At 35.4% G+C, this 26,378-nt stretch overlaps 1 protein-coding gene across 3 annotated transcripts in view; it reads left to right on the forward strand.

Moving 5' to 3' along the window:
- LOC121371218 (thyroid receptor-interacting protein 11-like) overlaps positions 1 to 26,378 on the forward strand; it is a 73,164-nt gene that overhangs the window by 12,600 nt on the left and 34,186 nt on the right. For all 3 annotated transcript variants that reach the window (XM_041496948.1, XM_041496949.1, XM_041496950.1), the window contains exons 2-4: positions 7,211 to 7,287; positions 11,024 to 11,134; positions 16,268 to 16,412. In XM_041496948.1, the coding sequence (XP_041352882.1) occupies positions 7,211 to 7,287; positions 11,024 to 11,134; positions 16,268 to 16,412 (333 nt within the window). The remainder of the gene's footprint in view (positions 1 to 7,210; positions 7,288 to 11,023; positions 11,135 to 16,267; positions 16,413 to 26,378) is intronic.

Consider the following 26,378-nt stretch of genomic DNA (forward strand, 5'->3'; position numbering starts at 1 on the left):
CCACGTTGCTTTGTCTGTGTTGGGCGTGGAGGGGGGGGGGTATCTCCGAGCGTTACGTAATATTTTGGGGGGTGTATGGTCTAGCGTTACAGAGCATTACAAGGGGGTGGGTGGGTGTCTAATTTTGACAAAAATAGCGTTACGTAATATTTGAACGGCCCCTTAACCTGAATTAACAAGGTAATTTTTCCCCATTCCCCCATATTTGAGAGACATGGGGCATTGCCCATAATCACACTGGTGAAAACGATGAAACTCTTATGTATCATATGTGGCTTTACACTTATTCATAATACATTGAGTCTAGTGGTGCACTTGCTCTGGGCTGGAGCCAGTACTGGAATGAAAAATCTCCCATTGTTTTGTCAATGCTTCATCAACAAAACTAAATTCCACCAGTAAAACTAGCAATTTATGTAGGCAAATCAGAAAACAATTAGGGTTATCCCCAAAGTTTAACATTTCTCCTCTTGGTGTTAAGTCATCTCATTATATTGTCAGGCCTGATGCTCACAAAAGTTTTATAGAGTCTAGACTTTGAAACTTAATAACATTGTAACAATGTTGTACAAATTGCATGCATGTGAGGTCATACAATTTTTGAATCTAGACTAAAATTGTATAAGCACAGGCCCAGAACTCACGACAATGACCATGTATTTATTTATTATATAAAACTACAATATATTTTCTGTTACCATACGAGTTTGTCAGAATTTATTCCCCTTATATTCTGTTAATCATGTGGTACAAGATACTAGTAATTAATTACGACTAAATATACTGGTAATTAATAATAACTATCACAATACACATTGCTCACGCACGCTATTAAAAGATTAAAAATACATGTACTAGCAGTTCGTTTTGTTAAGAATATCACCTCTTAGAAGAACAAGAGATATGACTGTTTATTACACCTTTGTTATGACACTAAATTACATTTGCTCTGTCTGTATCTCTGTATGACAGTGAAAATTATTATCAACCAACAGAAGGGTTATGGTTTGGGTCTGTTTCAAGGAAGACGAACATAAAAGAACAGAGTGTTATTGTCCCACATTAAGCAGGTCGCTGTGGCAGAATTTAGCTCAGTCGGTTGAGCACTTGCCTGAAATGGTTGCATGGCTGGATCGAACCACCCTGGTGGATCCATTCAACTGACTTGGATTTTTCTCATTCCAACCAACGCTCCACAACTGGTTAAAGGCCATGGTTTGTGCTTTCCTGTCTGCTGCAAATGGAAACATGTAGTGGGTTTTCTCTGATGACTGAGTCAGATTGACCAAATGTTTGACATCTAATAGCCAGTTCTTAATTAATCAATGTGCTCTAGTGGTGTCATTAAACAAAACAAACTTTTTCAGAGATACATTAATGTTGAAATCATTAATCTAGACGTCTTTGAGGAAGTTATTTGTACATTCACCGGTTCACCAAAATATGTCTTTGTTGCAATTCTAGCATTCAAATAGTAGACAGACATATACTCAAGAACAAAAGTTTAGCAAATATCTTTTACAATGTCTAAATTTGCCATGGTTGAATAAACTTAAAACAAAAGCAGGTCCTCCTGTTGTGTTAAGGCAAAGGTTGATGAGTTTATGTTGTATGTAAATGGTAAACATTTCAGATGTGAATACTAATTAATAAAAATAGGTTAATTTATAAATGTTATGCCATTTCTTTTAACATTAGCTAAACTTTCGTTGTTGAGTATATTTCCTGTTTCAGTTTTGAGTATTATTTTCAGTTACATTTTATTTGTTGGAGACTAGTTTCACACAATATAATGAATATAATGAACACACAATATAATTTCTTGCAATTAAAAAATTCAACATACAAATAAAAAATATCAAAATTATAAAATAATATTGGGGTAATATAACTTCTTTTATTATAAAAAAAAACCTTAAGTCCAATCCTGTTAAAAACTTCACCCTCACAAAGTTGGAAAGAGAAGTGATTTCACCATATAATTTGGACCTTCCATGAATCCTAAATACAGTATTTAAAACAACAACATATAATATTTTTTACTGATAATGTGTTTGAGTTTAAGAATAGAGCAAGAATATTTTTTTTTGAAATGATTTTTGAAAACGTCATTTAAAATGCATGTGCAATATTTTAATGTCACAGGTTTATTTTGAATACAAGTAAACCATTTTAATTTGTTTTTCATTTTCACTTGTTTAAAAAATATTTTGATCAAATTTGTGCTTTTTATAAATTATGTCACATGATAATGAGTTCAATAAATATGTTTGCCCAATATTAGTGCTTCATAATATCATTTATTTGTAGTTTACCTAAGTGGATAATATTTTTGCATCTGTCTTGCCAGATTTTGGTAAAAACACCAACATTAAAATAATATAACATATATTTTAAATGATTATGGAGAAAACATATGGCCTATAAAAAAACTATTGTTTCCAGGAACATTGTGAAAATATATATACAGTGAAACCCCTAAACCGTACACCCTTGGGACCAAGTAAAATGTCTGGTTTTAAGAGGTATCCTGTTTAGAGAGGTTCTTTTTTAAACTGATATTTGAAAAGGGATCATGAAAAACGTCTGGTTTTGAGAGAATTCCGGTTTTGAGAGGTTTGACTGTATATATTTTTAAAAATTTCTTATATTAGACCTAACCTGCGAGTGAAACTTTGAATTTGGATTTGCATCTCCATATTAACAAAGATCTGGCTGCTGTTTTAATGGATGAATATTTGGTTTATATTTCTGAGTGACAACACTACTATTCTGATATTTTTTAGTTAACTGCAATTATTTATTTATTATTTCACCGGCCTCGGTGGCGGCGTCGTAGGCCATTGGTCTACAGGCTGGTAGGTACTGGGTTCGGATCCCAGTCGAGGCATGGGTTTTTTAATCTAGATACCGACTCCAAACCCTGAGTGAGTGCTCCGCAAGGCTCAATGGGTAGGTGTAAACCACTTGCACTGACCAGTGATCCATAACTGGTTCAGCAAAGGCCATGGTTTGTGCTATCCTGCCTGTGGGAAGCGCAAATAAAAGATCCCTTGCGGCCTGTCGTAAAAGAGTAGACTATGTGGCGACAGTGGGTTTCCTCTCAAAATCTGTGTGGTCCTTAACCATATGTCTGACGCCATATAACCGTAAATAAAATGTGTTGAGTGCGTCATTAAATAAAACCTTTCTTTCTTTTTTATTTATTATTTATCACAGAAAATGCCTATTTTGGCATTACCAACATTTTCACAAACATGTACAATAAGTGTACAATAATTGTGACTATATCCCCTAAAATGTAAAAATGTCAATTTAAAAAAGGCGTATAAATGTTACGGTTAAAATTTATCTCTCTGGTTTTTTTTTCTCTGCTTAGATGTATGTGTCACGCCTTGTAGAGGAACTTGAAATCTCATTTTTATCAGCAATTTGTAGTACCCTGTTATCGCATTCTAGTCCAACCAGTTCTCTGGTTGGCTGTTGTGTGTTAGCAACAGAAATATGGGCAAATTTATAACTATTGCTGTCAGTCTGTTTATTCAGCATTTGATTTAATGATTTATATTCAGTTTTGTATGCTGATAATGCATGTTTGCTAAAGCTTTGTCACTGTGCTCTGTTCACTAGAGATTTTGGTATTTAGGTTGCAGTTGTGGCAAGAGCTCACCTCAATATCCTGTTGTATGCACAGTTAACCGCCATTTTGTTTTAGTATTTTAGTAATAAAATAGAGAACTAAATTAAATGTTTTTTTTTTAAATATATATATTTAATTCAGTAAACTTATAATTCAGACTGGTATAGAACATACAATTGGCAAACAGTGGTGATGATCTTGCCTCAATACCACCGTAAACCCCCACCCCAGCCCCGCCCATCTTGGACGTGTGCTAACTTGTGGGTGTATATTGTCCTATAAAGTCAGCAGGTTCAAGAAAGAAAAGAAAATGTTTTATTTAACGACGCACTCAACACATTTTATTTACGGTTATATGGCATCAGACATATGGTTAAGGACCACACAGATTTTAAGAGGAAACCCGCTGTTGCCACATATGCTACTCTTTTATGACAGCCAGCAAGGGATCTTTTATTTGCGCTTCCCACAGGCAGGATAGCACAAACCATGGTCTTTGTTGAACCAGTTATAGATCACTGGTCGGTGCAAGTAGTTTACACCTACCCATTGAGCCTTGCGACGCACTCACTCAGGATTTGGAGTCGGTACCTGGATTAAAAACCCCATGCCTCGACTGGGATCCGAACCCTATAACTACCAGCCTGTAGACCGATGGCTAACCACGACGCCACCGAGGCCGGTCAGCAGGTTCAAATCAGAAATTAAAACAAGTGGCTCATATATAAACTGATGTACAGGTATACTTTAAAAAATGTGCTAACGACACGTAATAAATAAAGAATTGCATTATATTGTATATCCGTATCTGTTACTGGTGGGGCAGGACGTAGCCCAGTGGTAAAGCGCTCACTCGATGTGCGGTCGGTCTGGGATCGATACCCGTCGGTGGGCCCATTGGGCTATTTTCATTCCAGCCAGTGCACCACAACTGGTATATCAAAGGCTGTTGTATGTGCTATCCTGTCTGTGGGATGGTGCATATAAAAGATCCCTTGCTGCTAATCGAAAAAGAGTAGCCCATGAAGCAGTGACAGCGGGTTTTCTCTCCCAATATCTGTGTGGTACTTAACCATATGTCTGACGCCATATAACCGTAAATAAAATGTGTTGAGTGTGTCATTAAATAAAACATTTTCTGTTACTGGTGTAATTAACTTCAAATTGGTTGCAAGAAAAAGTAATGCCAAGCAAGATTATATAAATAATTTGATCACAAAATAAGAAATAGATAAAAAGCTAATTATATCAGGTTGTCAGTGTAAGTGGGGGCTCTCTCTCTCTCTCTCTCTCTCTCTCTCTCTCTCTCTCTCTCTCTCTCTCTCACTCTCTTTCTTGCTCTTGTTTTTTAAAAATTCCCCTGCTTATAATACTGAATTTATCTTAGTACTGTTATAATATTATTATTGGAAAGATACAATTATTAGGGAATGTATAAAAAATAAATATTGATAAATAAATTTCAGCCCACGTTTTAAAAATATCCTGTGTTAAATAATCATGTACCTGCCTCCAAAGTTTAGTGCTTTGCCCTGAGTCTGGAGGAAACACTAATTGGAATACTGTGATTATAATAAAGCAGATTTTACCTCAGGCTGTGTACCTGTAATGAATACTAGACAAAAGTCAACAGAATGAATCACCAGCTGTTTACATAAAATGTCTGGATATTAATTCCCAGACTGGAAAATACATAATTGATTTGGTGGTGATTTTTTAATATTTTTTTCATTGGGATACAAGTACACCTTGATAAAACGATGTGACTTTTCTTCTTTTTTTTTCTTTCTTTTTTTGCATCTCCAGAAAGTACAGGCCTTATTGTACCGAGTATGCTGAAGTTGGCCATTAGCTAGCAACATTCATGCAATTCATATTTGAAGTGGGTATAAATTTCTCAAGTCGGTAGCCATCAAGACGGGCTCCATATATTGAAAAAGCAATAACACTGACTCTACACTGGTGGAATAAACCCATTGACATATTTCACCATTTGTCAGTTTCACCTTGGTAAATAACACACCCAGTATAATTATGGTAAATTGCTAAATACAGTGGCTGAAAAATCTGCAGTTCAACCTTTGTGAATTGCACTGCAACCAGAATATGGCATTCATTAGTATATGAGTTTTATTAGTCCCCTATTGGTCCAACCGAGGGGACTGTAGGTTTCATCTCAGTTCTTCTGTCTGTCCATCCACCTGTCCCACATACAGTTTTCCGGACAGTTTTTTTTTCACAGTGCCTCGAGATATTGAGCTGAAATTTTGTAGGCAACTTTATGATATACTGTTACGGATCAAGTTTTACTTTCATGGCGATTTACTCATTAAACAGAGTTATGATTCTTTAACTTAGGAGATATGAAAACTTGTTGGGCCCCGATAGGGTACATATTGCTTTAGCATTACTCTCAGAATGTTTGTTAAATCTTTTAGTATTATTTTTGGTGCATACTAGTATAGTAATTCAGGTGTTTAAATGTTCAGGCAAATATTTATCCATCTATCTTTTAACATACTTTTCGTTCCGTATCATTCGTGAACTTGCAAAAATCCCAAAATGAAATAGAAATTTTTGAAACATGATTGGTTTCTACTCTGGATGCCTTTAAAATATTTGTTTGCATTTCTCCATCCCAAACCATAAAAAATACTGTACATCATTAGTTTTGCTGGAAATTGATTTTGGTACAGTACAGGTAGGGTGTATTGTAACATCTATAATTATTTATCCTTTGAATACCACACATCCCTAATAAACACACCTATATGATCTTGATACACCAATTGTTTCATATTCATTTATTGATGTAATTTCTTTATCCAGGATTTGGGAATGCATTTAAGAATGTACTTGGTAGATGTAGGAATAATAATAAACTGAACTTAAAAATGTTGTTAAATATATTTCCCATATTATATGTCTACAAGGACATTATTATTGTTATTTTTAAAATACAATTTTAGCTGAATGACTTAATTTAAGCTTGGTATTGGATGTTTGTCCGTCGTCTATTTTGTTTAAATATAAGTGAGCAGTTAATCATGTAGCATTTGGAGGGCTATCTCTGGGTGTGCAAAACATTTCGCCAAATTATGTCCAAAAATGTCCAAAAACTCCAGCAAATATCAATTATTGTATGAATTTTTCGCCAAATTAAAATAAAATTTGCCAATTATTTCTAAAATTTGCAATTGGCGAGTGGCAGAGCTAGCCCTGATTTGTTTCATACAGTTTTTACCCATATTTCTATTACGGAATACATAACTAGAAGAAAAACTTAAACAGAATGAGTCCCCATCTCAGTGACGAAATGCAATGTAATAAATATGCAGAAATGTATTGATCAAAAGTCTTATGTTTATTCAGCAGTGTAGGTGAAAATATGGTGGAACGACTGTTAAGGGTCGGGTTTCAAAATGTTCAATAATATAGATTGACAATATTATCCCGCCTTACATTGCAGCTGGCTTCGCTCTTATCATTTCCTAATATGGCTTATCAGTGTTGGGATAGAACATTCGTGCAAGTAAAGTGACTAGCTCGGTGTTTGCCTTGTTTTTGCAGACCACGCTACAGAATTGCGTCTGGCACAGGAAAAACTCAACGAGATACAGACTACATATGCTGCGCAGAAATCTGAAGTAAGTCATTTTATTTTTGAAAATCGTTGTGCATTTATTTTAAAACAGTAGAAAATGTTGGTAAAAGTTTAAAAAATCTTGATCATTTTTGTTATAAAATTATTAACATTTATTGTCGAATTTACAAAGCCTTTTTTTGTGAAATGCAGTTGTTGAAGTATTGTAAATGTAGTCAAGACACATGTAAGTTTAAAAAAGCTTTGTAAATTCAGCTCATAATTTTGAATTGGCTTATGCAATAGCTAGGCAAACTAGATGGTTGTCTGTAGCTCATCTGAAAGCTCTAAAACCCTTGTACTGGCTCTGATACCATATGACTTGAAAGTTGTACTGGGAAGAAATTAACACTAACACCCATAAATGTTTTTCAATAATAGTGTCATGTATCAGCAGTAGTTATCTGATAGCTTGGATATGGTAGAACCATGTCACAACCTGAAGGTGGCAATTTAGACAAGTGAAATTTGTCAAGCGGCTAGTGACAACTGAATTTGTGTTAACCAGTAAACTATTATGAACCAAGTCACTGTGTTTTGGGGATCTGTATATGTAATATTGTATCTGGTGCTTTTTTCCCCCCTACAGTTTAAAATATAGTGTGTAGTTCTTGATAGAAATACAAATGCTTCTAATGCTAAATTCTTTTTCTGGTTTTGTATTTTCTATATATGTTCCAGGCATTGAATTTCTTGATTTTTTTTTAGTATTTTGCCACAATCATAAACATGATTTAATGTAGATATTTTGGAATTCTGTCTCATAATTTTATACTTCCAACCCAAAATCTGTGATTTTTGGAAGCACAGAACCGAGAACATCCTAATTAACATTATTTTAAAAAGTCATCAGTTAACCAAAATGCATTCACTAGAGTGGTTTATGCCAAAATGCATTCACTAGACTAGTTTATGCATTTAATGTTAAATCAAATGGCCACTTCAGAAACCAATCGGATCATTCATGCATATTAATATTAGCATTGCTGACTGTCGCTGAACATAGAGCAGATTTAGTAGAAGATAAAGTGAAACCATTTACCAGGGTTTTATAAGACAAACATAATATATACTACTCAAAAGAATTTAAGGGTCAAAAATTTATAACCAAATAAGTTTCAGAGTGTATTAGATTGATGATGTAAACTACACCAAATTTTTTATTTATTGTTCCATATTTACAAAAAACCACAAATAAATGTCACTGTATACAAGAAAGTCACATGACATGCTGTCAAAGTTGAAGGTTGTCAAACATGGATTTTACACATTAGAACATTCGTTTAATAGTGTGTGAATCCACTCCTGGCGCGAATACACTCGACACATCGTTGCCTCATGCTGTTGATCAGACGTCTGAAGAACTCTTGGGGAATGGCCTGCCACTCTGCCATAAGAAGTTGACCCAGATCATGAAGGTTGGCCGGAGGGGCATGGCTATCCTGAACTCTCCTGCCTAATTCGTCCCAGGCGTTCTCTATTGGGGCCAAGTCAGGCAAATATGCTGGCCAATCCATCCTGGCGATACCTTGTTGTCTGAGAAAGTCCGTTACCACCCTGGCGCGGTGGGGTCTGGCATTGTTATCCTGCAGAACTGCCCCGCCGCCAATCTGCTGAAGGCCTGGGAGAACCAACGGCCAGATAATCTCATTCAGATAGCGGATTCCATTCAGATTGCCATCCACCACATAGAGGGGGATCCTGTGGTGGATAGAGATGCCGCCCCACACCATGACACTGCCACCACCGAACCGTTAATGTCAGCGAAGCGCTCCCCAGGACGTCTGTAGACACGAACCCGACCGTCGTTGAACTGGAGACTAAACCTAGACTCATCAGTGAATATCACTCGACCCCACTGAACACGTTGCCACCGCAGATGAAGCGTGCACCAGTGACGTCTGGCCGTTCTGTGACATGGTATAAGTGGTGGTCGAACAGCCTGGCGACGGCAGTGTAGATTATTGGCTCTCAGACGATTGCGTATGGTTTGATCAGACACTCGAGTTCCAGTCGCAGTCCGCAGATTGTCACGTAATCGGCGTGCAGTGGTTGTGCGTTGACGTAGAGCCATATTGGTGATGTAGCGGTCTCTCTATTTGTAGTGCTTCGGGGTCTTCCCGAACGTGGACGATTTCGAACAGAATTCGTTGCTTGGTACCGTTGCCACAGTCGGCCAACGACACTCTGACTGAAAACCAAGTCTCAGAGCAACATTTCTTTGCGTATTGCCATCCTGAAGCCAAGCAATAGCCCTTCCTTGATCTTCGATAGTCAGTTGAAGTCGTACCATTGTCGAATTTGGAGTGTGCACCGTACACGAACGCAAGCTCCAATTATACGGAAATTCAGCATTGGGAACATGGAATACACGTGCAAAGCGTGCAAATGAAGCGCTTTGTGAAAAAGCAAGTTATGGGCACTTAGCAGACCTTTCGCTTTCGCCCTAATTTATGTGCAAATGTAAGCATGTTTTCGCCATTAGAACTAGTCGACAGTGTCAATGACAGTGGATTTTAATTCATTTATGGGTTGCTTAGACCCACTTTCGTCAAAATGGAACAATACCATGCGTGACATTATGGTCTAGCTAATATAACTGACATTCAGAAAATAATGTCGAAAATATCCTCTGACCCTTAAATTCTTTTGAGTAGTATACTTAGGGATCAATGTGCTCTAGTGGTGGTATTAAACAATATACTTAGGGTAACTGTTTATATTCTCAAATGTCACCAAATATTGTCTAACAAGCAGAAATTCTGTGCGTGAGAGAGAGAGAGAGACAGAGAGACAGACAGAGAGAGTGAATGAGTGAGTGAGTGAGTGAGTGAGTGAGTGTGGTTTACATATAACTGGCTTTTTAAAAAATCAATAAAATATGCATATCCATGCTTTTGTCACATTCTCTGTTATTCCAAATTTTGTTATGTTAATAAATGTGCTCAACTGTAATTTAAGCATAAAACATTTAAATAATTAGTACATAGTGTTTATGCAGAACTGATGGAAATATTTTTAATATACTGCAACATAAACATATATTATTACATGAGTGTGAATGACATACACAATTTGTTGAATGAGTTTATTCCCTGAGCAAGAGTGAGGGCAGTAATACAATTCTCATAAAAGGTACATAAATGTCATATGGCAATCATGCAAGTCAGATAATCTATTTATTATCTACAAGTGTAATTTACTCAAAATCAATTACAATCCTTGTAATTTAGAAAAGAAAATGCAGAAGAAATGGTTTGCTTCACGTAAAATACACCTTGCTTTAGCATTTGTATCTTTAAAGGGCAGGACGTAGCACAGTGGTAAAACATTCACTTGACAGCAGGCGGTCTAGGATCGATCCCCATCGATGGGCACATTGGGCAATTTCTCATTCCAGCCAGTTCTCCACGACTGGTATATCAAAGGCCATGGTATGTGCTATCCTGTCTGTTGGATGGTGCATATAAAAGATCCCTTGCTACTAGTAGAAAAATTAGTGGGTTTCTTCTCTAAGATTATATGTCAGAATAACCAAATGTTTGACGTCCAATAGCCGATGATTAGTAAATCAATGTGCTACAGTGGTGTTGTTAAACAAAGCAAACTGTAACTTTTAACTTTGTATCTTAAATACCTGTATCTCTTTATAGTAATAGTAGATTTTAATGGACAGGATGAGAACACATTTGACTAAAGTGTAATTTAATTAATTTAAATGTTATAATTGTTTGTTTCAGTGTGAGAGACTCAAGAAGATTAGTCATCAGTATGAAGAAAATGCTGAGTCAGCTGAGCTGCAGATCAATGCCATTTCACGTGAATACCGCATGTTACTTGAGGAAAAAGAGGTATACTTCAGTATTAACATGTAACGACTACCTAAAATGTTTACACAATGATTATTCTGTTGATTAATCAGTCATTCTCGTATGCATTCTGTTCTCTTAATTGGTTATGGTGGAGTGGATGTGATGACTCAAAATTAAGAGATTAATTTATTGAATATCATGCTATGCTAAATTAAGTGAACATTTTAAGGATGAAAAGTTATAACTGAGAAATTGCTTAAAGGGAGAGTAAGCTAAAACATAAGCCTTATGTGTTAGAAAAATGCATACCCGGACCACCAACACATATTGACACTTTAACAAATGAAAAACAAATGAATAATTTTAGTGTTAATAAAAAAAACGTGATTATTCCTGCTAAGTGGGGGCAGACATTTTCTTTTCTTTTCGAGACTTCCAGTACAGCTAGCTTGCGACGAAGTGACGTCAGCTCCTGACCAACTCCTGTATGCACAGTGTAAACAAAAGCATTAATTTTCGACAAGTCGCTTTTCTTTGATCAATCTGACTTGTAAAACAACATAAATGACGTGATAACATATTCTTAAAAAAAGTAGGGGAACCTGAAATATTAATGTTAATATCAACTATTAGACCGAACATACATTTTGACCACAGACTTCTTAGTAAAGAACGTTCAGGTCTGTTTATCAACACACCGAAACACACTCCATAGTTTGCACATGCATCACGCAGTTGCCCCGTACACGTGTGTGGGATGTCATTCTCGATTTTGACAATTTCCAGGAAGGTCCATTAGTCACTGTGGAAATTATTTCTGTCAATCTTTTTCATTCTGGTGATCATACAGTTGTTATTGTTTTGTTTTTAGTCATTTTTATTGTTTGAATTTGCGATTTACTGATAAAAAAACCCGTCAAATTTCACTTCTGACCACAATCGTCCTTCAAGATCTTTGATGATCATAAAACCTATTGTAACTGTCATACTGAACTACCGGTTATAATGTTTGCCCAATTAATTCACTATTATCGTATAGCCATTCCCCATAGTTAATATACCTTACAATTTTGGCAATTGTAAATTCTTATTAAGGTTCCCCTATTTCTTTTGAAGAATATATAATAAACTATTTAACTAAATATATTTCAAGTTGCATTAACGGAACAAAATGGGGTTATTGTAGTTTTCTCTGTGAAATAATCCAAAGGAAAAATATAGACTATTAGGCCTATTGGAGCAAAAACGACAACCCACGATACTCAAGTGATAATTTTCTTTTCTTTCGGACTTCATAATTGGTCAGTTCTGTGGTTTTAGATGGAAAAGTTTACTTAATCAATAGTTTTACAGAATTATTTACAGAAATAAACCATGTCCATTTCCATTTTAGGGGCGACAGGTAATATTACACAATACCGGTATGTATTTTTGTGTCTAGACAGCGTCAATTAATTGGCTCGTCTAGTTACCAATCAAATACACACCTGCCAGTCAGAAATCACAGGTAGAGAATACACCAATTAACTAAGAAAACACTCTGTGTATCATTTCAGTATGTAGGTTAATGCATGGACAAAACATGGTATAATTATTTTGACTTGTTCTGTTTCTCTATTTCGAAGACTCATTCCTGACGTTACACGTTAAGTATTATATAACCACTGGCTCGCTAGAGGGCGCATTCACTGGAATGGAATAAAATGGCTGCACCCGTTATATCTAATAGCCATCACATTTAACCCTTTTATTAATTAAATATAATGATATACTTGTTGATATTAAGCAGTAATGTGCATTATCTATCACTGAATATGCATACCAGTCCAAAAGCTTTGATTAAGCATTCTTTTAACTCTAGCCCACCCATGTAATTGCACAACTGTGTGCATATATACTGAACAAAAAAAGAAACTTCCGATTTGTACATATAGTATTTGTTGTGTTAAAGAATTCATTGTGTAATGAAATTATATAGGTAGTATTAGCCTTGAGCTGTATTATCAGGATTCATGAATTTTATTGATTATTTTTGCACTGTTAATCGTCGACAACGTGAAATTCAATTTGCACATGCACACATGGTTCGACATGTCGCATGTAGTATTCGGTCAATTTGTTTTACTTGTCTTACTGACATTGTTGTCAAGTGAATGAAAATGCTTCAAAATTTGTAAAAACAATTAAAGTTTTTTACATTGTAGCATTTTCATTATGCCAAGAATACCCAATAATTTATGCGAACGGGCGATTGGCATGCTTGATGCTGGCATGTCGACAGAAGACGTTGCAAGGCATGTTGGGAGTTCTAGTCGAGCGATACGAAATCTTCGCGTAAGATTTCGAACGACAGAAAGCACCAACGACTTGCCATGTCGTGGACGTTCGCGTGTTACAACGCGTGGTCAAGACCGCTATATCATGAACACGCATTTGTGCATCGATTCCAAACTGCCACTGCTACTGCTGCTAACACACCTGGGCTTCATAATAACCGAATCAGGGGGCAAACATTTCGTAATCGTCTGCGGGAGAACGGTTTACATGTCTAAATCGTCTTAATTGAGCACGTGTACACACTCATTGGATACGGCGACGCTGGAATACCGTTCTTTTTTCAGATGAATCCAGATTTTCTTTACAACGTGGTGATGGCAGGGTGCGCATCTACTGTAGGAGAAATGAACGCTATGCTGACTGTTGTGTTCTTGAACGAGATCGTTTCGGGGGTGGGGGTTGTGTCATGGTCTGGGCAGCCATTGCCCATGGTTATCATTCACCACTAGTCGTTATTGATGGCAATTTAAATGCTCAACGTTACCGCGATGACATTCTCGCTCATCACGACATTCCTCTGTTTCATAACAACGCCAACATCTCGATTTTTCAGCATGATAATGCCACCTGTCATACAGCTAGAGACACTGTAAATTTTCTTAGGACAAATAACATTGATTTCATTGATGACTGGCCTGCTAAAAGTCCTGATCTCAACCCCATCGAGCATGTCTAGGATAGTCTGGACAGACGATTGAGGTGTCGTCCCAACCCACCCGCTAACGTCAACGAACTTCGTCAAGCGCTCATTCAGGAATGGAACAATATTCCACAGGCAGAAATCAACACTTTAGTCAATTCTATGCGCCTGCGATGCACTGCAGTGGTCAATTCAAGAGGTGGTCATACCCGTTATTAAGTGGGTTTTTATTTTTTTAACCCCTACCACACTTGGTCAAAATTTCTCCCAGTTTCTGTTAACCTATGGCCATGATTTTTGCACCAAACGATGCATCATGGAACACTCTTTAAACGCATATATAACAATTATTCCCCCGGTTTGTTTTCATCAAGTTATGTTCAAGCAAAGTTAGCGGAAGTTTCTTATTTTGTTCAGTATAGTTTACTTGCACAATATTATGTTACAGCTATAGTTCTATCCATAGAAGTTAATAATATCCCATAAAAATAATTCACATGAAATCAGTTTGCTATACTTTTTTTCTCTGTAGCATATCAAACGTTTTTGTTTAACATTTGAAAAACGGGACTATATTTTAAAATGTTAAATCTGGTAACCAACAAGTATTTCACAAAGAAGAGAAACAAATAGAAAACCCTCTAAATCCGACCCTTTGTAAACCTGAATTTGCCTCAAAACCATATATTTTCATGGGTTTTTTTAAAATATCAGTACAAAACATAACCTCTTTAAATCAGATACCTCATAAAAGCAGTATTTTTATTTGGTCTCACAGGTGTCCGGTTTAGAGGGGTTTCACTATTATTATTTTTTTTTAATGTTCATACTGCTAACCAACAACTATTTCACTTAGTAGAGGAAGACATAATGTAATAACCATAGCAGTATATAGTTTGTCCCTATACAGTTGCACAGAAATAGGGGCATCAGTTTCAATGAACACACGTTTAGATTTTCTTCTGTGTTTTTTAATGGTACATCTAAGTATGTTGACATATATATAAAAAATAAAGAGTTAGCTGAAAGGGCCTAGACAAACATAGGAGTTTAAATAACCCGTGGAATTGTGGTGTCAGTGCCTCCACTACAGTCAGAGTGACTTTCCCAGCATTGTGTGCTAACTGGCCTCCTTCAGACACAAGATCATTATACAGCCCCACAAACTGTTTGATAAGCACTTGTGTTCACATATCCTAGCCTTTTTTTTATCTGGCTCTATTTCCTGTGGTTAAAGATTGACCTGTTCCACATAGATATATTTAAAATTTGAAATTGTGTATTGCAGTTGGATAAAACCAGTTTGAAAATAGAGATATATATCAGTAGGTTATAAATTGTTAATAATGTTTTATCTAATGTCAGTGGCTAGCTACACCAAGGGAAAATAATTGATCAACATATCTGGCTGCTAGCTATACTATCAGCCCTATGTGTGGTTGAAATCTAATAGGTTGTAAATTTACAGGGTGTATGTAAACTGAAATGAATTTACATTTTGAAGTATGGAATTATAAGCATACTCCCTTCTTGACAGGTTCACTATTTTTTCTCTGTCTATTACTCAATATGGCAAATGCAAAGAAAAACTGTTAGTCAAAAATCAGTGTCACAAAGTTAATTGCTGGAATAAAAAGTCTTTCAATTTATGAAAAAACTTATATCACTACAAATATACTGAACAAAATATCTATAGCCTATCTACTCCTAATTGGCATACCAAATACCAATACACTTAACTGTAATTTAACAGAAATGAAACTATTTTTAAAAAATGCACCAACATAAAGAAAGATGAAGGTTGACCTACAGTGTTAACAAAATTTCACCTCTAGTGTAAAGGGAAAATGTTCTTCGTATATATGCGTGACTGCAGTCAAAAATAACTTACTTGAACAGTTTTGATAAAATAATGTTCTGGTTCAAACATTGCATAAATAATATTTTGAAAAATAAAAATAGTAGTTAAATAAATAACACCACTGAACCAGACCGCACTGCAATTGTCTTCTTGGTTTTGTGGGGTTTACCCCACATTCCTGAAAATGCAACTTTTCAGTTTAAACCTTTTATCCAAACTAACATTCTCTAATTTAGTTGTGCAGTACTGTTACTTTGAATAATTGTTTGTCTCTTTGTTATTTAAAAAGTGTACATCTTTTCAATTATTTTGTTATGTTTTTGTTGTTTTTTAGAAAGAAATTAAAGAGTTGAAAAGACGTCATCATGAAATGCTGGAAGAGCAAGCTAAAGCGGCAGTTTTAGCATCTTCAGACACTGTTGAACTGTCACTCACTCACAGCGCATCATCTCCCCTTATTAGTAGCAACAAGGACACGGGTGAGTGCTTTTTAGAGATTTATTTCATGAGAAAAATTTATGAAACTTGTTGCTAATAGAAATATTCTGTGGCAGGAAAAGTTTGATTCAGTAATGCATCACATCATTACACAATTCGAAAAAAAAATCTTATTAATTGGTAACCACTGCTTATCACAGTTTTGAAAAAAAAAAAAAAAGTTCCCTGTCTTGAGTGGGAATAACGTATGGTGAAAAATTAACGTATCAATGAGTTTCATACATTTTATACAATTCTCGTGATCATAATATTATATTTATGGGTATAAACATGTTGTATTATTGTATTATGGGTATTTTTTTATAAACAAAATCATCATTTGAACCATTAGATAGGGCTCATACTTAAGAATTTGTCTCCCAAATTTTGCTAAAAAAAATTAATTGCCGCTGGTGATACAGCCTACCAACAGCAATTTTGAGCCTGCTGACTGCAGTTTTTTTAAATGTGACTTTTACAGCAAATAAACATGACTTAAACGTTATTTTGTAGACACCTTTTAAATGTCCAAATGTTAAATGACAGCAAATAATGTACACCAGTTGTATACTTTTTTGCCATTGTTGAGGAGCTCTATCGACAGCAATTTATTTGTTAATGACAGCATTTGCCGCCTATGCTGTTGTTATGTTCGAGCCTTGATTAGAAGAACAACAAAATGTATAATACATACCACCCAGAGAGATTAGCTGATCAAATAAAACTGCAAAAAAACCACCCTGTGGTATACACATCTTGTAATTTTGGAGCATCCTTAAGTTTTATTTTATTTCAAGATTGCTACATATATATCTAAAGGTATTACGTTTTTAGGTAAAGAGAGACTTGGAGAAAACATCCCTTTATGTCTGAGAATCAACTTTTAATGAGAATTTCATTTCTCATTATTTCATGCAATTAAATTAAATGATTTAATTTTTGTTCTTTATTATCAAATTTGCTTTTTATCTAGATCAGTAAATGTAGTTGCTAGTCAGTTTTAGAATATTCACATTCTTTCAAAAGCTTTTATTGTGCGGTTTTTAGTTTTATCTTAGATATGGGTACAAAGTCCACGGATGGGGTCGTGACCTCAACCTATGATGATTAACTACAGCTTATCCTGCCTAGCAACCTTGTGCACAATTTGGGCAAACAGTCAACATTGTTTCACATTGGTACCATCTCCAGTATGTTACCAGCGAGGCGTTTTCACTCTACATATCTTATTTACATAGAAACGCATGCAAATTACCACCGCTATTTAGCTCGGCTTGTTCCTGTTCAATATGGTTGTCATGACACTTCCGACATTTAACATTGTAGGTATGTCTAATTTAGGTCAGATAAGAAAAATTCATTTCTGTATTGGGCCTTGCTTGTCAGTAGGGTAATTTCATTCTAGTCTTGACATGACAAGAATTTCAATTGATGGATATTTTCTATTCCTTTTCTTCTGGGGGGGTTTTTTCTGGGGGGTTTTCTGTTTTTCTTTTTTGAGGGGTGTGTTTGTTTTTTGGTGGTGGTGTTGGTGCATACTTGTGCACTACTTTACATATTAATGAGTCAAAAGAATCATATTTTTCTCTGTCTGGATTTCATTATTCATTAAACTTCATGTAGTAAATGGTCCCCTTTTTACCTCTTTATCACATGTGGGATTTGGTTCAGTCAGTAGAACACTCACCTGAGACATTTCGGTTGTAGCATCAAACCTCCTTGGTGGACCAGTTGGTTTTTCCCAGTCCCAACCAGTGCCCTATTGGTACATCAATGATCATACTGGTCTGTCTGTGGGAAAGTCCATATAAAAGATCTATTGCTACTAATGGAAAAATAACCATTCCAAATTAGGCCCCAAAATTACCTCATGAAAATTGTGCAACCCTTTAATTTGTTTACGTAATCCTATGGGACATTCAAAATCAAATAGCACCACAAATGCCCCTGCCTGATACCGACTCCGGTCAAGCTGCTGGTGCTCACTTGTACCTACCAGCATAGGCAGTCCCTCCTCCCACCCCAAACCACCCTTTTCCTGTCCTGGACAGAGTAGCCAGGTTGGGCCGACACTTGCTGCATCCATGACAGGTGTGCACTACAACAGCTTACTCTGAATGTGCACGTTAAACTCAATGACCTGACTTAATGTAAAAATGGATTGGGTTTTCTCTGAATACTACGTGTCAGAATCACCAAATGTTTGACATTCAGTAATTAATTTTTCAATGCACTCAAGTGGTGTCTGTAAACAAAAACACTTTTAACAGAAATGTTTAAAGACATTCTGTTACTGAATGTAATAGATATTTGTTATATTTTGTGCAATATCTTAAATGCTCGGCCTTTCTTCCATTTATTCCAAATTTTTATTTTCATAAACATAGTTTTCAATGTTCACTTTTCACTACTCTGTGACTTGAGCTGACTTTCGGTCCAAGCAATGCCACTTCTCTGGCTAGATTAGTGCATGATGTCAGGTGTCAGTAAAACTTCTAGAACAAGATTTATATACTTGGCAGTCTGGGAATTGCCAGCTGGATGTTTTGTGCAAATATTTGTTGATTTTGGGGCAGAATTTAGCTCAGTCGGTTGAGTGCTCACTTGAGGTGCTTGCATCGCAGGATCGAGCCACCTCAGATCCATTCAACTGATTGGGTTTTTTCTCGTTCCAACCAGTACACCACAACTGGTCAAAGGCTGTGATATGTTCTTTCCTGTCTGTGGGAAAGTGCATATAAAAGATCCCTTACTGCATTAAGAAAAATGTAGAGAGTTTCCTCTAATGACTACATGTCAGAATTACAAAATGTTTGACATGCAATAGCTCATTGTGCTCTAGTGGTGTCGTTAAGCAAAACAAACTTTTGTTGATCTTTGCCAATTGCTATTATTTACAAAGTCTTTAAGGAATAAGCTAGTCGGTTGGTGCTGTTATGTTCTGATGGGTTCAGTAGTTTTTCTGTCAAAAACATTTCATATTTCTATGAGAAATCTTTAAAAAGAAATTTAAAAAAAAATGAATTAAAAAATATTCAGCTATTTTCGTTTACTTCATTTGAAATACAGCAATCCTTAATTCTGTCTCATTGAATCAGACATGTTTGCCAAGGGTATCATTTTTCCGACATACCACTTTAAGTATTGCCTTTCCGCATAATGCATAACGCTACTGGTTGTTGGCGAATGGACATGCAATGTCAATATTGGCATGACAGTGTATAATTTAGGCAGCTAGTCATTGTAGAACACATTCTGATCAATTGTTAAATACAAAAAGGGCAAGTTTTGTGATCAGCTACATGTGATAAAAAATAAAGTTGCAATTTAGCCACATATACTCAAGCTGCTGGTAGGTATAAACTGGTTTAACATACTTACACCCAGTTAGGGTTCAAACAAGCTTGTTGTAGGCAGACAAACTCTGATATGGCCAGGGTTTTTATACAAAATAGGAATGTGATTGGGGGGGGGGGGGGCTTTAAAAGTGGGCTATGGACAATTTGGAATAAGAATTTAAAAAAACCTGAATAAAATTTTTATTTGAATGCTTTGAAGGATTTTTTAAGGATATTCCTAATGTATAAATAAGAGAAAGATCCAGAGATGATCAGACTAATAATGTGGAGAAGGATGACATAAATATTTTTTAATAATAGTCTTAAACTTTAAAGTCTAATCTGTCTGTGTGTGGCTTCATTAAAGTCCTTATGTTGCAGAGCTGATAAGATGGGTACCTAGTATCTTGTCTTGAAAACCTCTTAAAAGTCGGTAAATGTGTACGGCACTTAAATGCTGTGCAGAAATAGAGATCTTGAAACACTGGATTGATCCAAGCAGGTGATAACCAGACTAGGGCAGAGACTAGATGTGAACAGCCGTGGCATTCTGTGTAATGTTGCTGAAAAAGAATCCACCCTAGTGGTCAGTGCAAGTTCAGACATGTCTGTCGCGGCAAGCTCCAGATTGGGAATGCTCGGTCAGTCATCAGTCACCTTAAGAGCCCACTTCTGATTCTTCCTTACCACCCTCGGTGGTATTGTGGTTAAGCCATCGGACATAAGACTAGTAGGTACTGGGTTCGCAGCCCGGTATCAGCTCCCACCCAGAGCGAGTTTCAATGACTCAATGGGTAGGTGTACGACCACTACACTACCTCTCTCACTAACCACTAACAGCTAACAACTAACCCATTGCCTTGGACAGACAGCCCATATAGCTGAGGTGTGTGTGCTTAGGACAGCGTGCTTGAACCTTAATTGGATATAAGTACGGAAATAAGTTGAATAAATGAACGATTCTTCCTTAGAAGGTTGTTTAACACAGACGTAACTGTATAGAGGTTGCGACATTACATACATGTAGTTCAGTTATGTTATGTGAACAGATGTGTGAGATATTAATTTATAAAATTAATGTATTAAAATTAAGTGGAATAATGACATCAGGCTTAGGTCATGTGACAAGTGACATTTTGATAGTTGTTGGGGTGGGACGTAGCCCAGTGGTAAAGTGTGCCGCCATTGGTTTGGAGTGATCCCCGTCGGTGGTCTCATTGGGCTATATCTTGTTTCAGCCAATGCATCACAACTGGTATACCAAAGTGCTATCTGTTCATGGAATGGTGCATATAAAAGATCCCTTGTTACTAATGTAAAAATGTAGCAGGTTTTCTTTATATGTGTCAAAATGACAAAATGTTTGACATCCAGTAGTTTATGACTTTGCTTTTCTCGGTCACTATAATCAGTCATTTTATCCTTCAACTACTGTTTGTACTGTTTGTATTAAACAGTGGTTAAAGGGATGAAATTTTAAATATGGTTTCTAGTTAGTCAGTTTACCTTTTTCTATCGATGCATTCTGAAGGCAAACTATTTATTAGTGCTGTAGAACTTTTCTGCCATTTGCTTGATGTTTATACAAGTGTAACCTTTTTCACAAAACTGGCTTGTGTAATTATGATCTTAAGTTACAACCAGCAGTTTTACTATTATTAATTATAATCAATACTAAATGGTTAAACCATAAATTATATGTGAACTTGAAAACAACCAATCGATATCGTAGATTTTGAAATTCAAGCAATTTATTAAAACTAAAAATACATGTACCAGTCTGTTGATTGAAAAATTTCAACTTTTAATTGCTATGACTATTAATAAATAATAATAAAATTCTTTATTTTCAGAGGGTAAACACATTCAGTACAAGGTGACTGGTCTCCCATAAGGCCCTCTCTAATCTATACATGATATTATACATACATTCAAAAAACAAAAAAAACATGAAAATACGTGTAATATGTATAGCATGAGGAACAATAGCACATATTATGAATATATAAATAATATTTAAATGAATTTGTTAAGAAACTTGAGTCAGTGATAACTCGATACATCATAATTATTTTAACAAACACAAAATCAACAACAAAGGTATATCTTAAAATTGATTATTATTTGAATAGTGCTTAAAATAACTGGATTTGAATGAGGCGAGGGATTGAGAATATTTTATCTTTGAAGGTAGTGTGTTCCACAGTTTAGCTCCCCTGCATGAAAAACTATGGCGATAAAATTATGTTCTTGGTTTTAATTCATAAAGATGATTATGTTGAGTTGACCTCAGATTTAAGGAGTGAATTTCTGAAGTTGTTTGAAACATTGTTTCTAGATATGATGGAGATAGTTTGTTGATTTAATTATGCAGAATGGCCACCTGTCCATAACTAAACTGTAGATCCTTCTCTGTGTACTTCCTGTATGTGATGTGTGACTAATTATTAGCAAAACCATGTGCAGCATGAATACATATCCTGTGTTGGGTTTCACTGCTTGAAAAATTAATATACGGATAAATGATTAATATTAGTCAACTATGAAAAATCTGTTTAAATAGCTCATCTACTGTATGATATATTTATAGTAAAAATTAATTATGACTCACATGATTAAAAATATCTTGGTTCATAGTGTTAAGTCCTACTAGAAAGTCAAGAGGGATGTAACTCATCAACATCATACAATGATGTCATCAACTGGTGCACCACAACCTTACTGGAACATAACCAAATGAGATCAATGATATAAATCAAAATTGGTTATTAGTAATAAATAGGATATTAAACTCACTACTATTAAATATCATGTTTATGTCCCTAATGAAATAATTTTCTTTATCACTTGCTAAATCTCATAACAGTTGAAAATGATATGACTTAGGACATAAACATGATATGAAATGGAAGCTCATTGAATATCCTATAAATATGCTAGACCATGTTTAGTGGAAGTGGTCAGCATTATGATTGGCAGCAGAACTATGAATTGAACAATGTGTCCAAAAATTAAATACTGAATTGTGTTAATTCATTATTTATCTTACATTATATGGTTATTATTGTACCCCCCCCCCCCAAAAAAAAAAACAAAAAAAAAACAACAAACAACACCTATGGTTTTAACTTTTGTGATATCAAGAATATATGATCTGAAATGTATATAAAATTTTAAACTTTTGTTGCTTCTTTAAAACCATTTTGTTGTTCAGCAGGTATTATATGTGGGTAGTAAAGTTATTACTGAAAGTATATGTGTGTCATTTGCCATGTTGTAAAGTATATAGACCCAAACTGTGGTGTTTTCAACCAGCCCGTGTTAGCTCTGATAAAGAAAGGCAGTAAATCAACAGTAAGTCAACAGTAAGTCAACAGTAACACCTGCATTTTCACAGTCTTCAGACCTGAGGTGGTTGTAGTTAAATTGGTGTATGTGTAATATAAATTTATAAAACAATACTGTATTTGTATTGATGATAAATTCCACAAACAAAATTAATGTAGTTTATATTATTCACTAATTATGTTGGTACACAGAGAAATGGCTCAACTATTTTGTATTATTGATATATTTTGGAAGTTAAACTGAACATTCTCAATTGCATGTAAAGTAAAATTTATAAAACATGAGTGTAATTATTAAATGTTAAACATGACTGTAATTATTAAATGTTAAATATGACTGTAATTATTTTATTGCTCTTACTCCATTTGAATATAAACCATAAATGTACCCTTGCTCGAACTAATGTATTCTACTTCCTAGTGTTTAAAAGTAGTCCATCTGTTACTTCATGTTTTGGATCAATAACTGTGATAAAAATCTCACACAGTGTTCTTTTTTTTTTCTTTTCTTTTTTTCCAAATGGATTGGTGAAAAAAAAATACTGTAAACATGAGTATATAATTATATATTTAATGGGACAGTTAATTTTCCAAAGCCTGTGCTGTGGACATAATATTAGTTTTTAAGAGATAAAATGTACATAAAATTAATATCTAGACATAAAATGTGATATGTATATATATATATATGTACATAAAATTAATATTATATATGACTAAATTTAACAAAGTCACTTCTGTGGTTATTAAGTCGGTTTTCAAATGTAAAATCCTGAATGGATATAAGGAAGTATATTTGCAAGTCGCTTGGTCGGTTTAATTAATTTACAAAAATGGCTCTTTTGTAGTCTGAACATGAATGGTAAATGTAAGCGTGTGTTGCCCGTTCATGTCTCCCGGATATAGGTAATATAGTCACACACTACCAGTGTAATGTGATGCCTGGGCTGTATATCACTCCTTAACAATTCTTGTTTAATCTGGCTGTTTGTTCAACCCCAAAATTGTTTGAGCTCTTTTTAAATGATGATGTTTGCCTACCCTGAAACTTGTCAAATCAAAGATTGCAGACAATTTCTGTGGCCAAAATTTACTGGACTCATATCAGGGGTTTGTTTGACATTATTGGTGCAACTAGTATGACCTGACAGGCCGTGGTGCCCTTATCTAAGGTGTGGATAGAGACGGACTATAACTACTATGTAAAGTTGATTTATATCCCTCAAGCTGCTGCTTTAATCATTTAACGCAGACCGGATGTAAATGATGAAAATGTTCCACTCCAGGGTGAGTACGGCAATAATTAATATTGATCAAAGTAATCAGGGATGTGATTTTTCAACTTTTTAGTTAATTTGGGATTTGGTGGGTGGGGAATTATAACAGTTTCTTCTTTTTTAGAAGCAACTTTGATTAGAAATTCGGAAAAATTATCTGCATTTGAGTATCACAGGAGATGCAATTATTTGGCTCTTTTTTTAACCAATTTCACAAGCAGACTGGCGTTGATCTAAAATACTGAAAATTATCTTTTTTAAGCATTTTATAGTTTTCAGGGTTTTTTTACTGAGCATTTCAGTTTGTATTTCAATTTGTACAAGCTACTTGCGTAATACACATTGTGTAAGTGTCTGACACATGACACAATGAAGTAGAACCGAATTAATATATGCTGAGTCATACTCTCTTGACCTAACCAAACAAATGAGAGGAATAAGCCACAGAATCATAAACTCCTGACAGAATTTCATATGATTGAATATAATTTATTTGTTGAGATATTTAATTGAACCAGGATAACGTTTTTTGCTGTGGGTACAGTTAGTCAGTATTTGCTCTGTGATTAATCATGGTGTGACATATGAATAGAACTGCTCACTTCAGTGTGGGTAGTGAGCACATGTGTGCGTGTTTGTGTGGATACCCATGAGCTTGGCAACAAGCACTTTCCCGCCTAAACTGTCCTCTTAGTCTTATCAGCCACCTAGTGGGTGCTCTTATCTTCTGCCTGGGACTGGGAGCAAAGTCCAAGGAAAGATTAGTACATGTACTTGTTGGGTTGTTTTAAAATTGTATTTGTGAACCTAGAGTTTAGTTTCAGTAGACTTAGTATTTCCATATTACAGTAAAACCTGTCTTATCAAGGTGTCCTCCATTAAAAAATACAAAGCAGACCTAGCTAGTAAGAAATATGCACATACACACATGAATGCATGCTTGTGCACCCACCCACACACACACACACATGCACGTATGTGCACACACACACATACACCTATGTAAAAATCTGAAGGAATACACGTGGAATATTAAAGTGGATAGTTGTTACAAGAGGTACCTGTTTTTTGTGGGGTTTTTTTTTTTACAGTTATATTAAAAAATACAAAGTAGACCTAGCCAGTAAGAAGTATGCATATACACACATTCATGCACGCATGCATGTGCACGCATGCATGCATGCACATGCACACACACATGCATGCACGTGCACACACACACATGCATGCACGTGCACACACACACACACACACACACATACACCTATCTAAAAATCTGAAGGAGAAAAAAAATGCATAGTTGCCTGTTTTTTGTGGCTTTTTAATTTTTTTACTATTTTTTTTTACAGTTAAATCAAAGTTCTCCAACACATATTTAAAAGATCATTTTGTGAAAGATGTGAAAGATACGAATTGGTACAATACATACTAGTACAAATGTACATGTATCAAATCCCAGAGTATTGTGCATCTGTCTCAGTTCAGACATCTTTTAACTGCTATAATTAAAGACTCTTTCATTCTGTCATAGTAAATCAAAGAATAAAACACAAACAGTATGCATTACAACTGGTGTATTTTATAGGAAACCCATTGAGAGGTACACTCATGCTATTATTTATGCATATTATAATGGGGTCATGTGAGTTCACTGCAGGTCTACAAAAAACTGATTATAATGCAAGGCATCACACCATCCAATGATCAGGTAAGACTGCAGTCTTTTATCAATGACTCTGTATCACATGCTCGAGTGTTTACTCTAAAGAAACTAAAGGGTGTGGTTCACTGATAATATTACTCAAATCAAGTGGCTGGGTTTGCACGTAGGTTGGGTCACCTTGCTATACATTTAGCATCCGGCTTGGGTTTATAGGGTATTTTTAGGTATTGCTGGGAACTCCTTGCCCTACTACCTGTTCTAAGAAAAGGCCAGGATTTCGTGTGGCCACCTTGTTGCAGGTAATTGTCCAGCTTCAGTGATCCATCTTGGCCTAAATAGACAG

The sequence above is a fragment of the Gigantopelta aegis genome, chromosome 4 (genome assembly GCF_016097555.1).
Source record: "Gigantopelta aegis isolate Gae_Host chromosome 4, Gae_host_genome, whole genome shotgun sequence".
Classification (NCBI taxonomy): domain Eukaryota; kingdom Metazoa; phylum Mollusca; class Gastropoda; order Neomphalida; family Peltospiridae; genus Gigantopelta; species Gigantopelta aegis.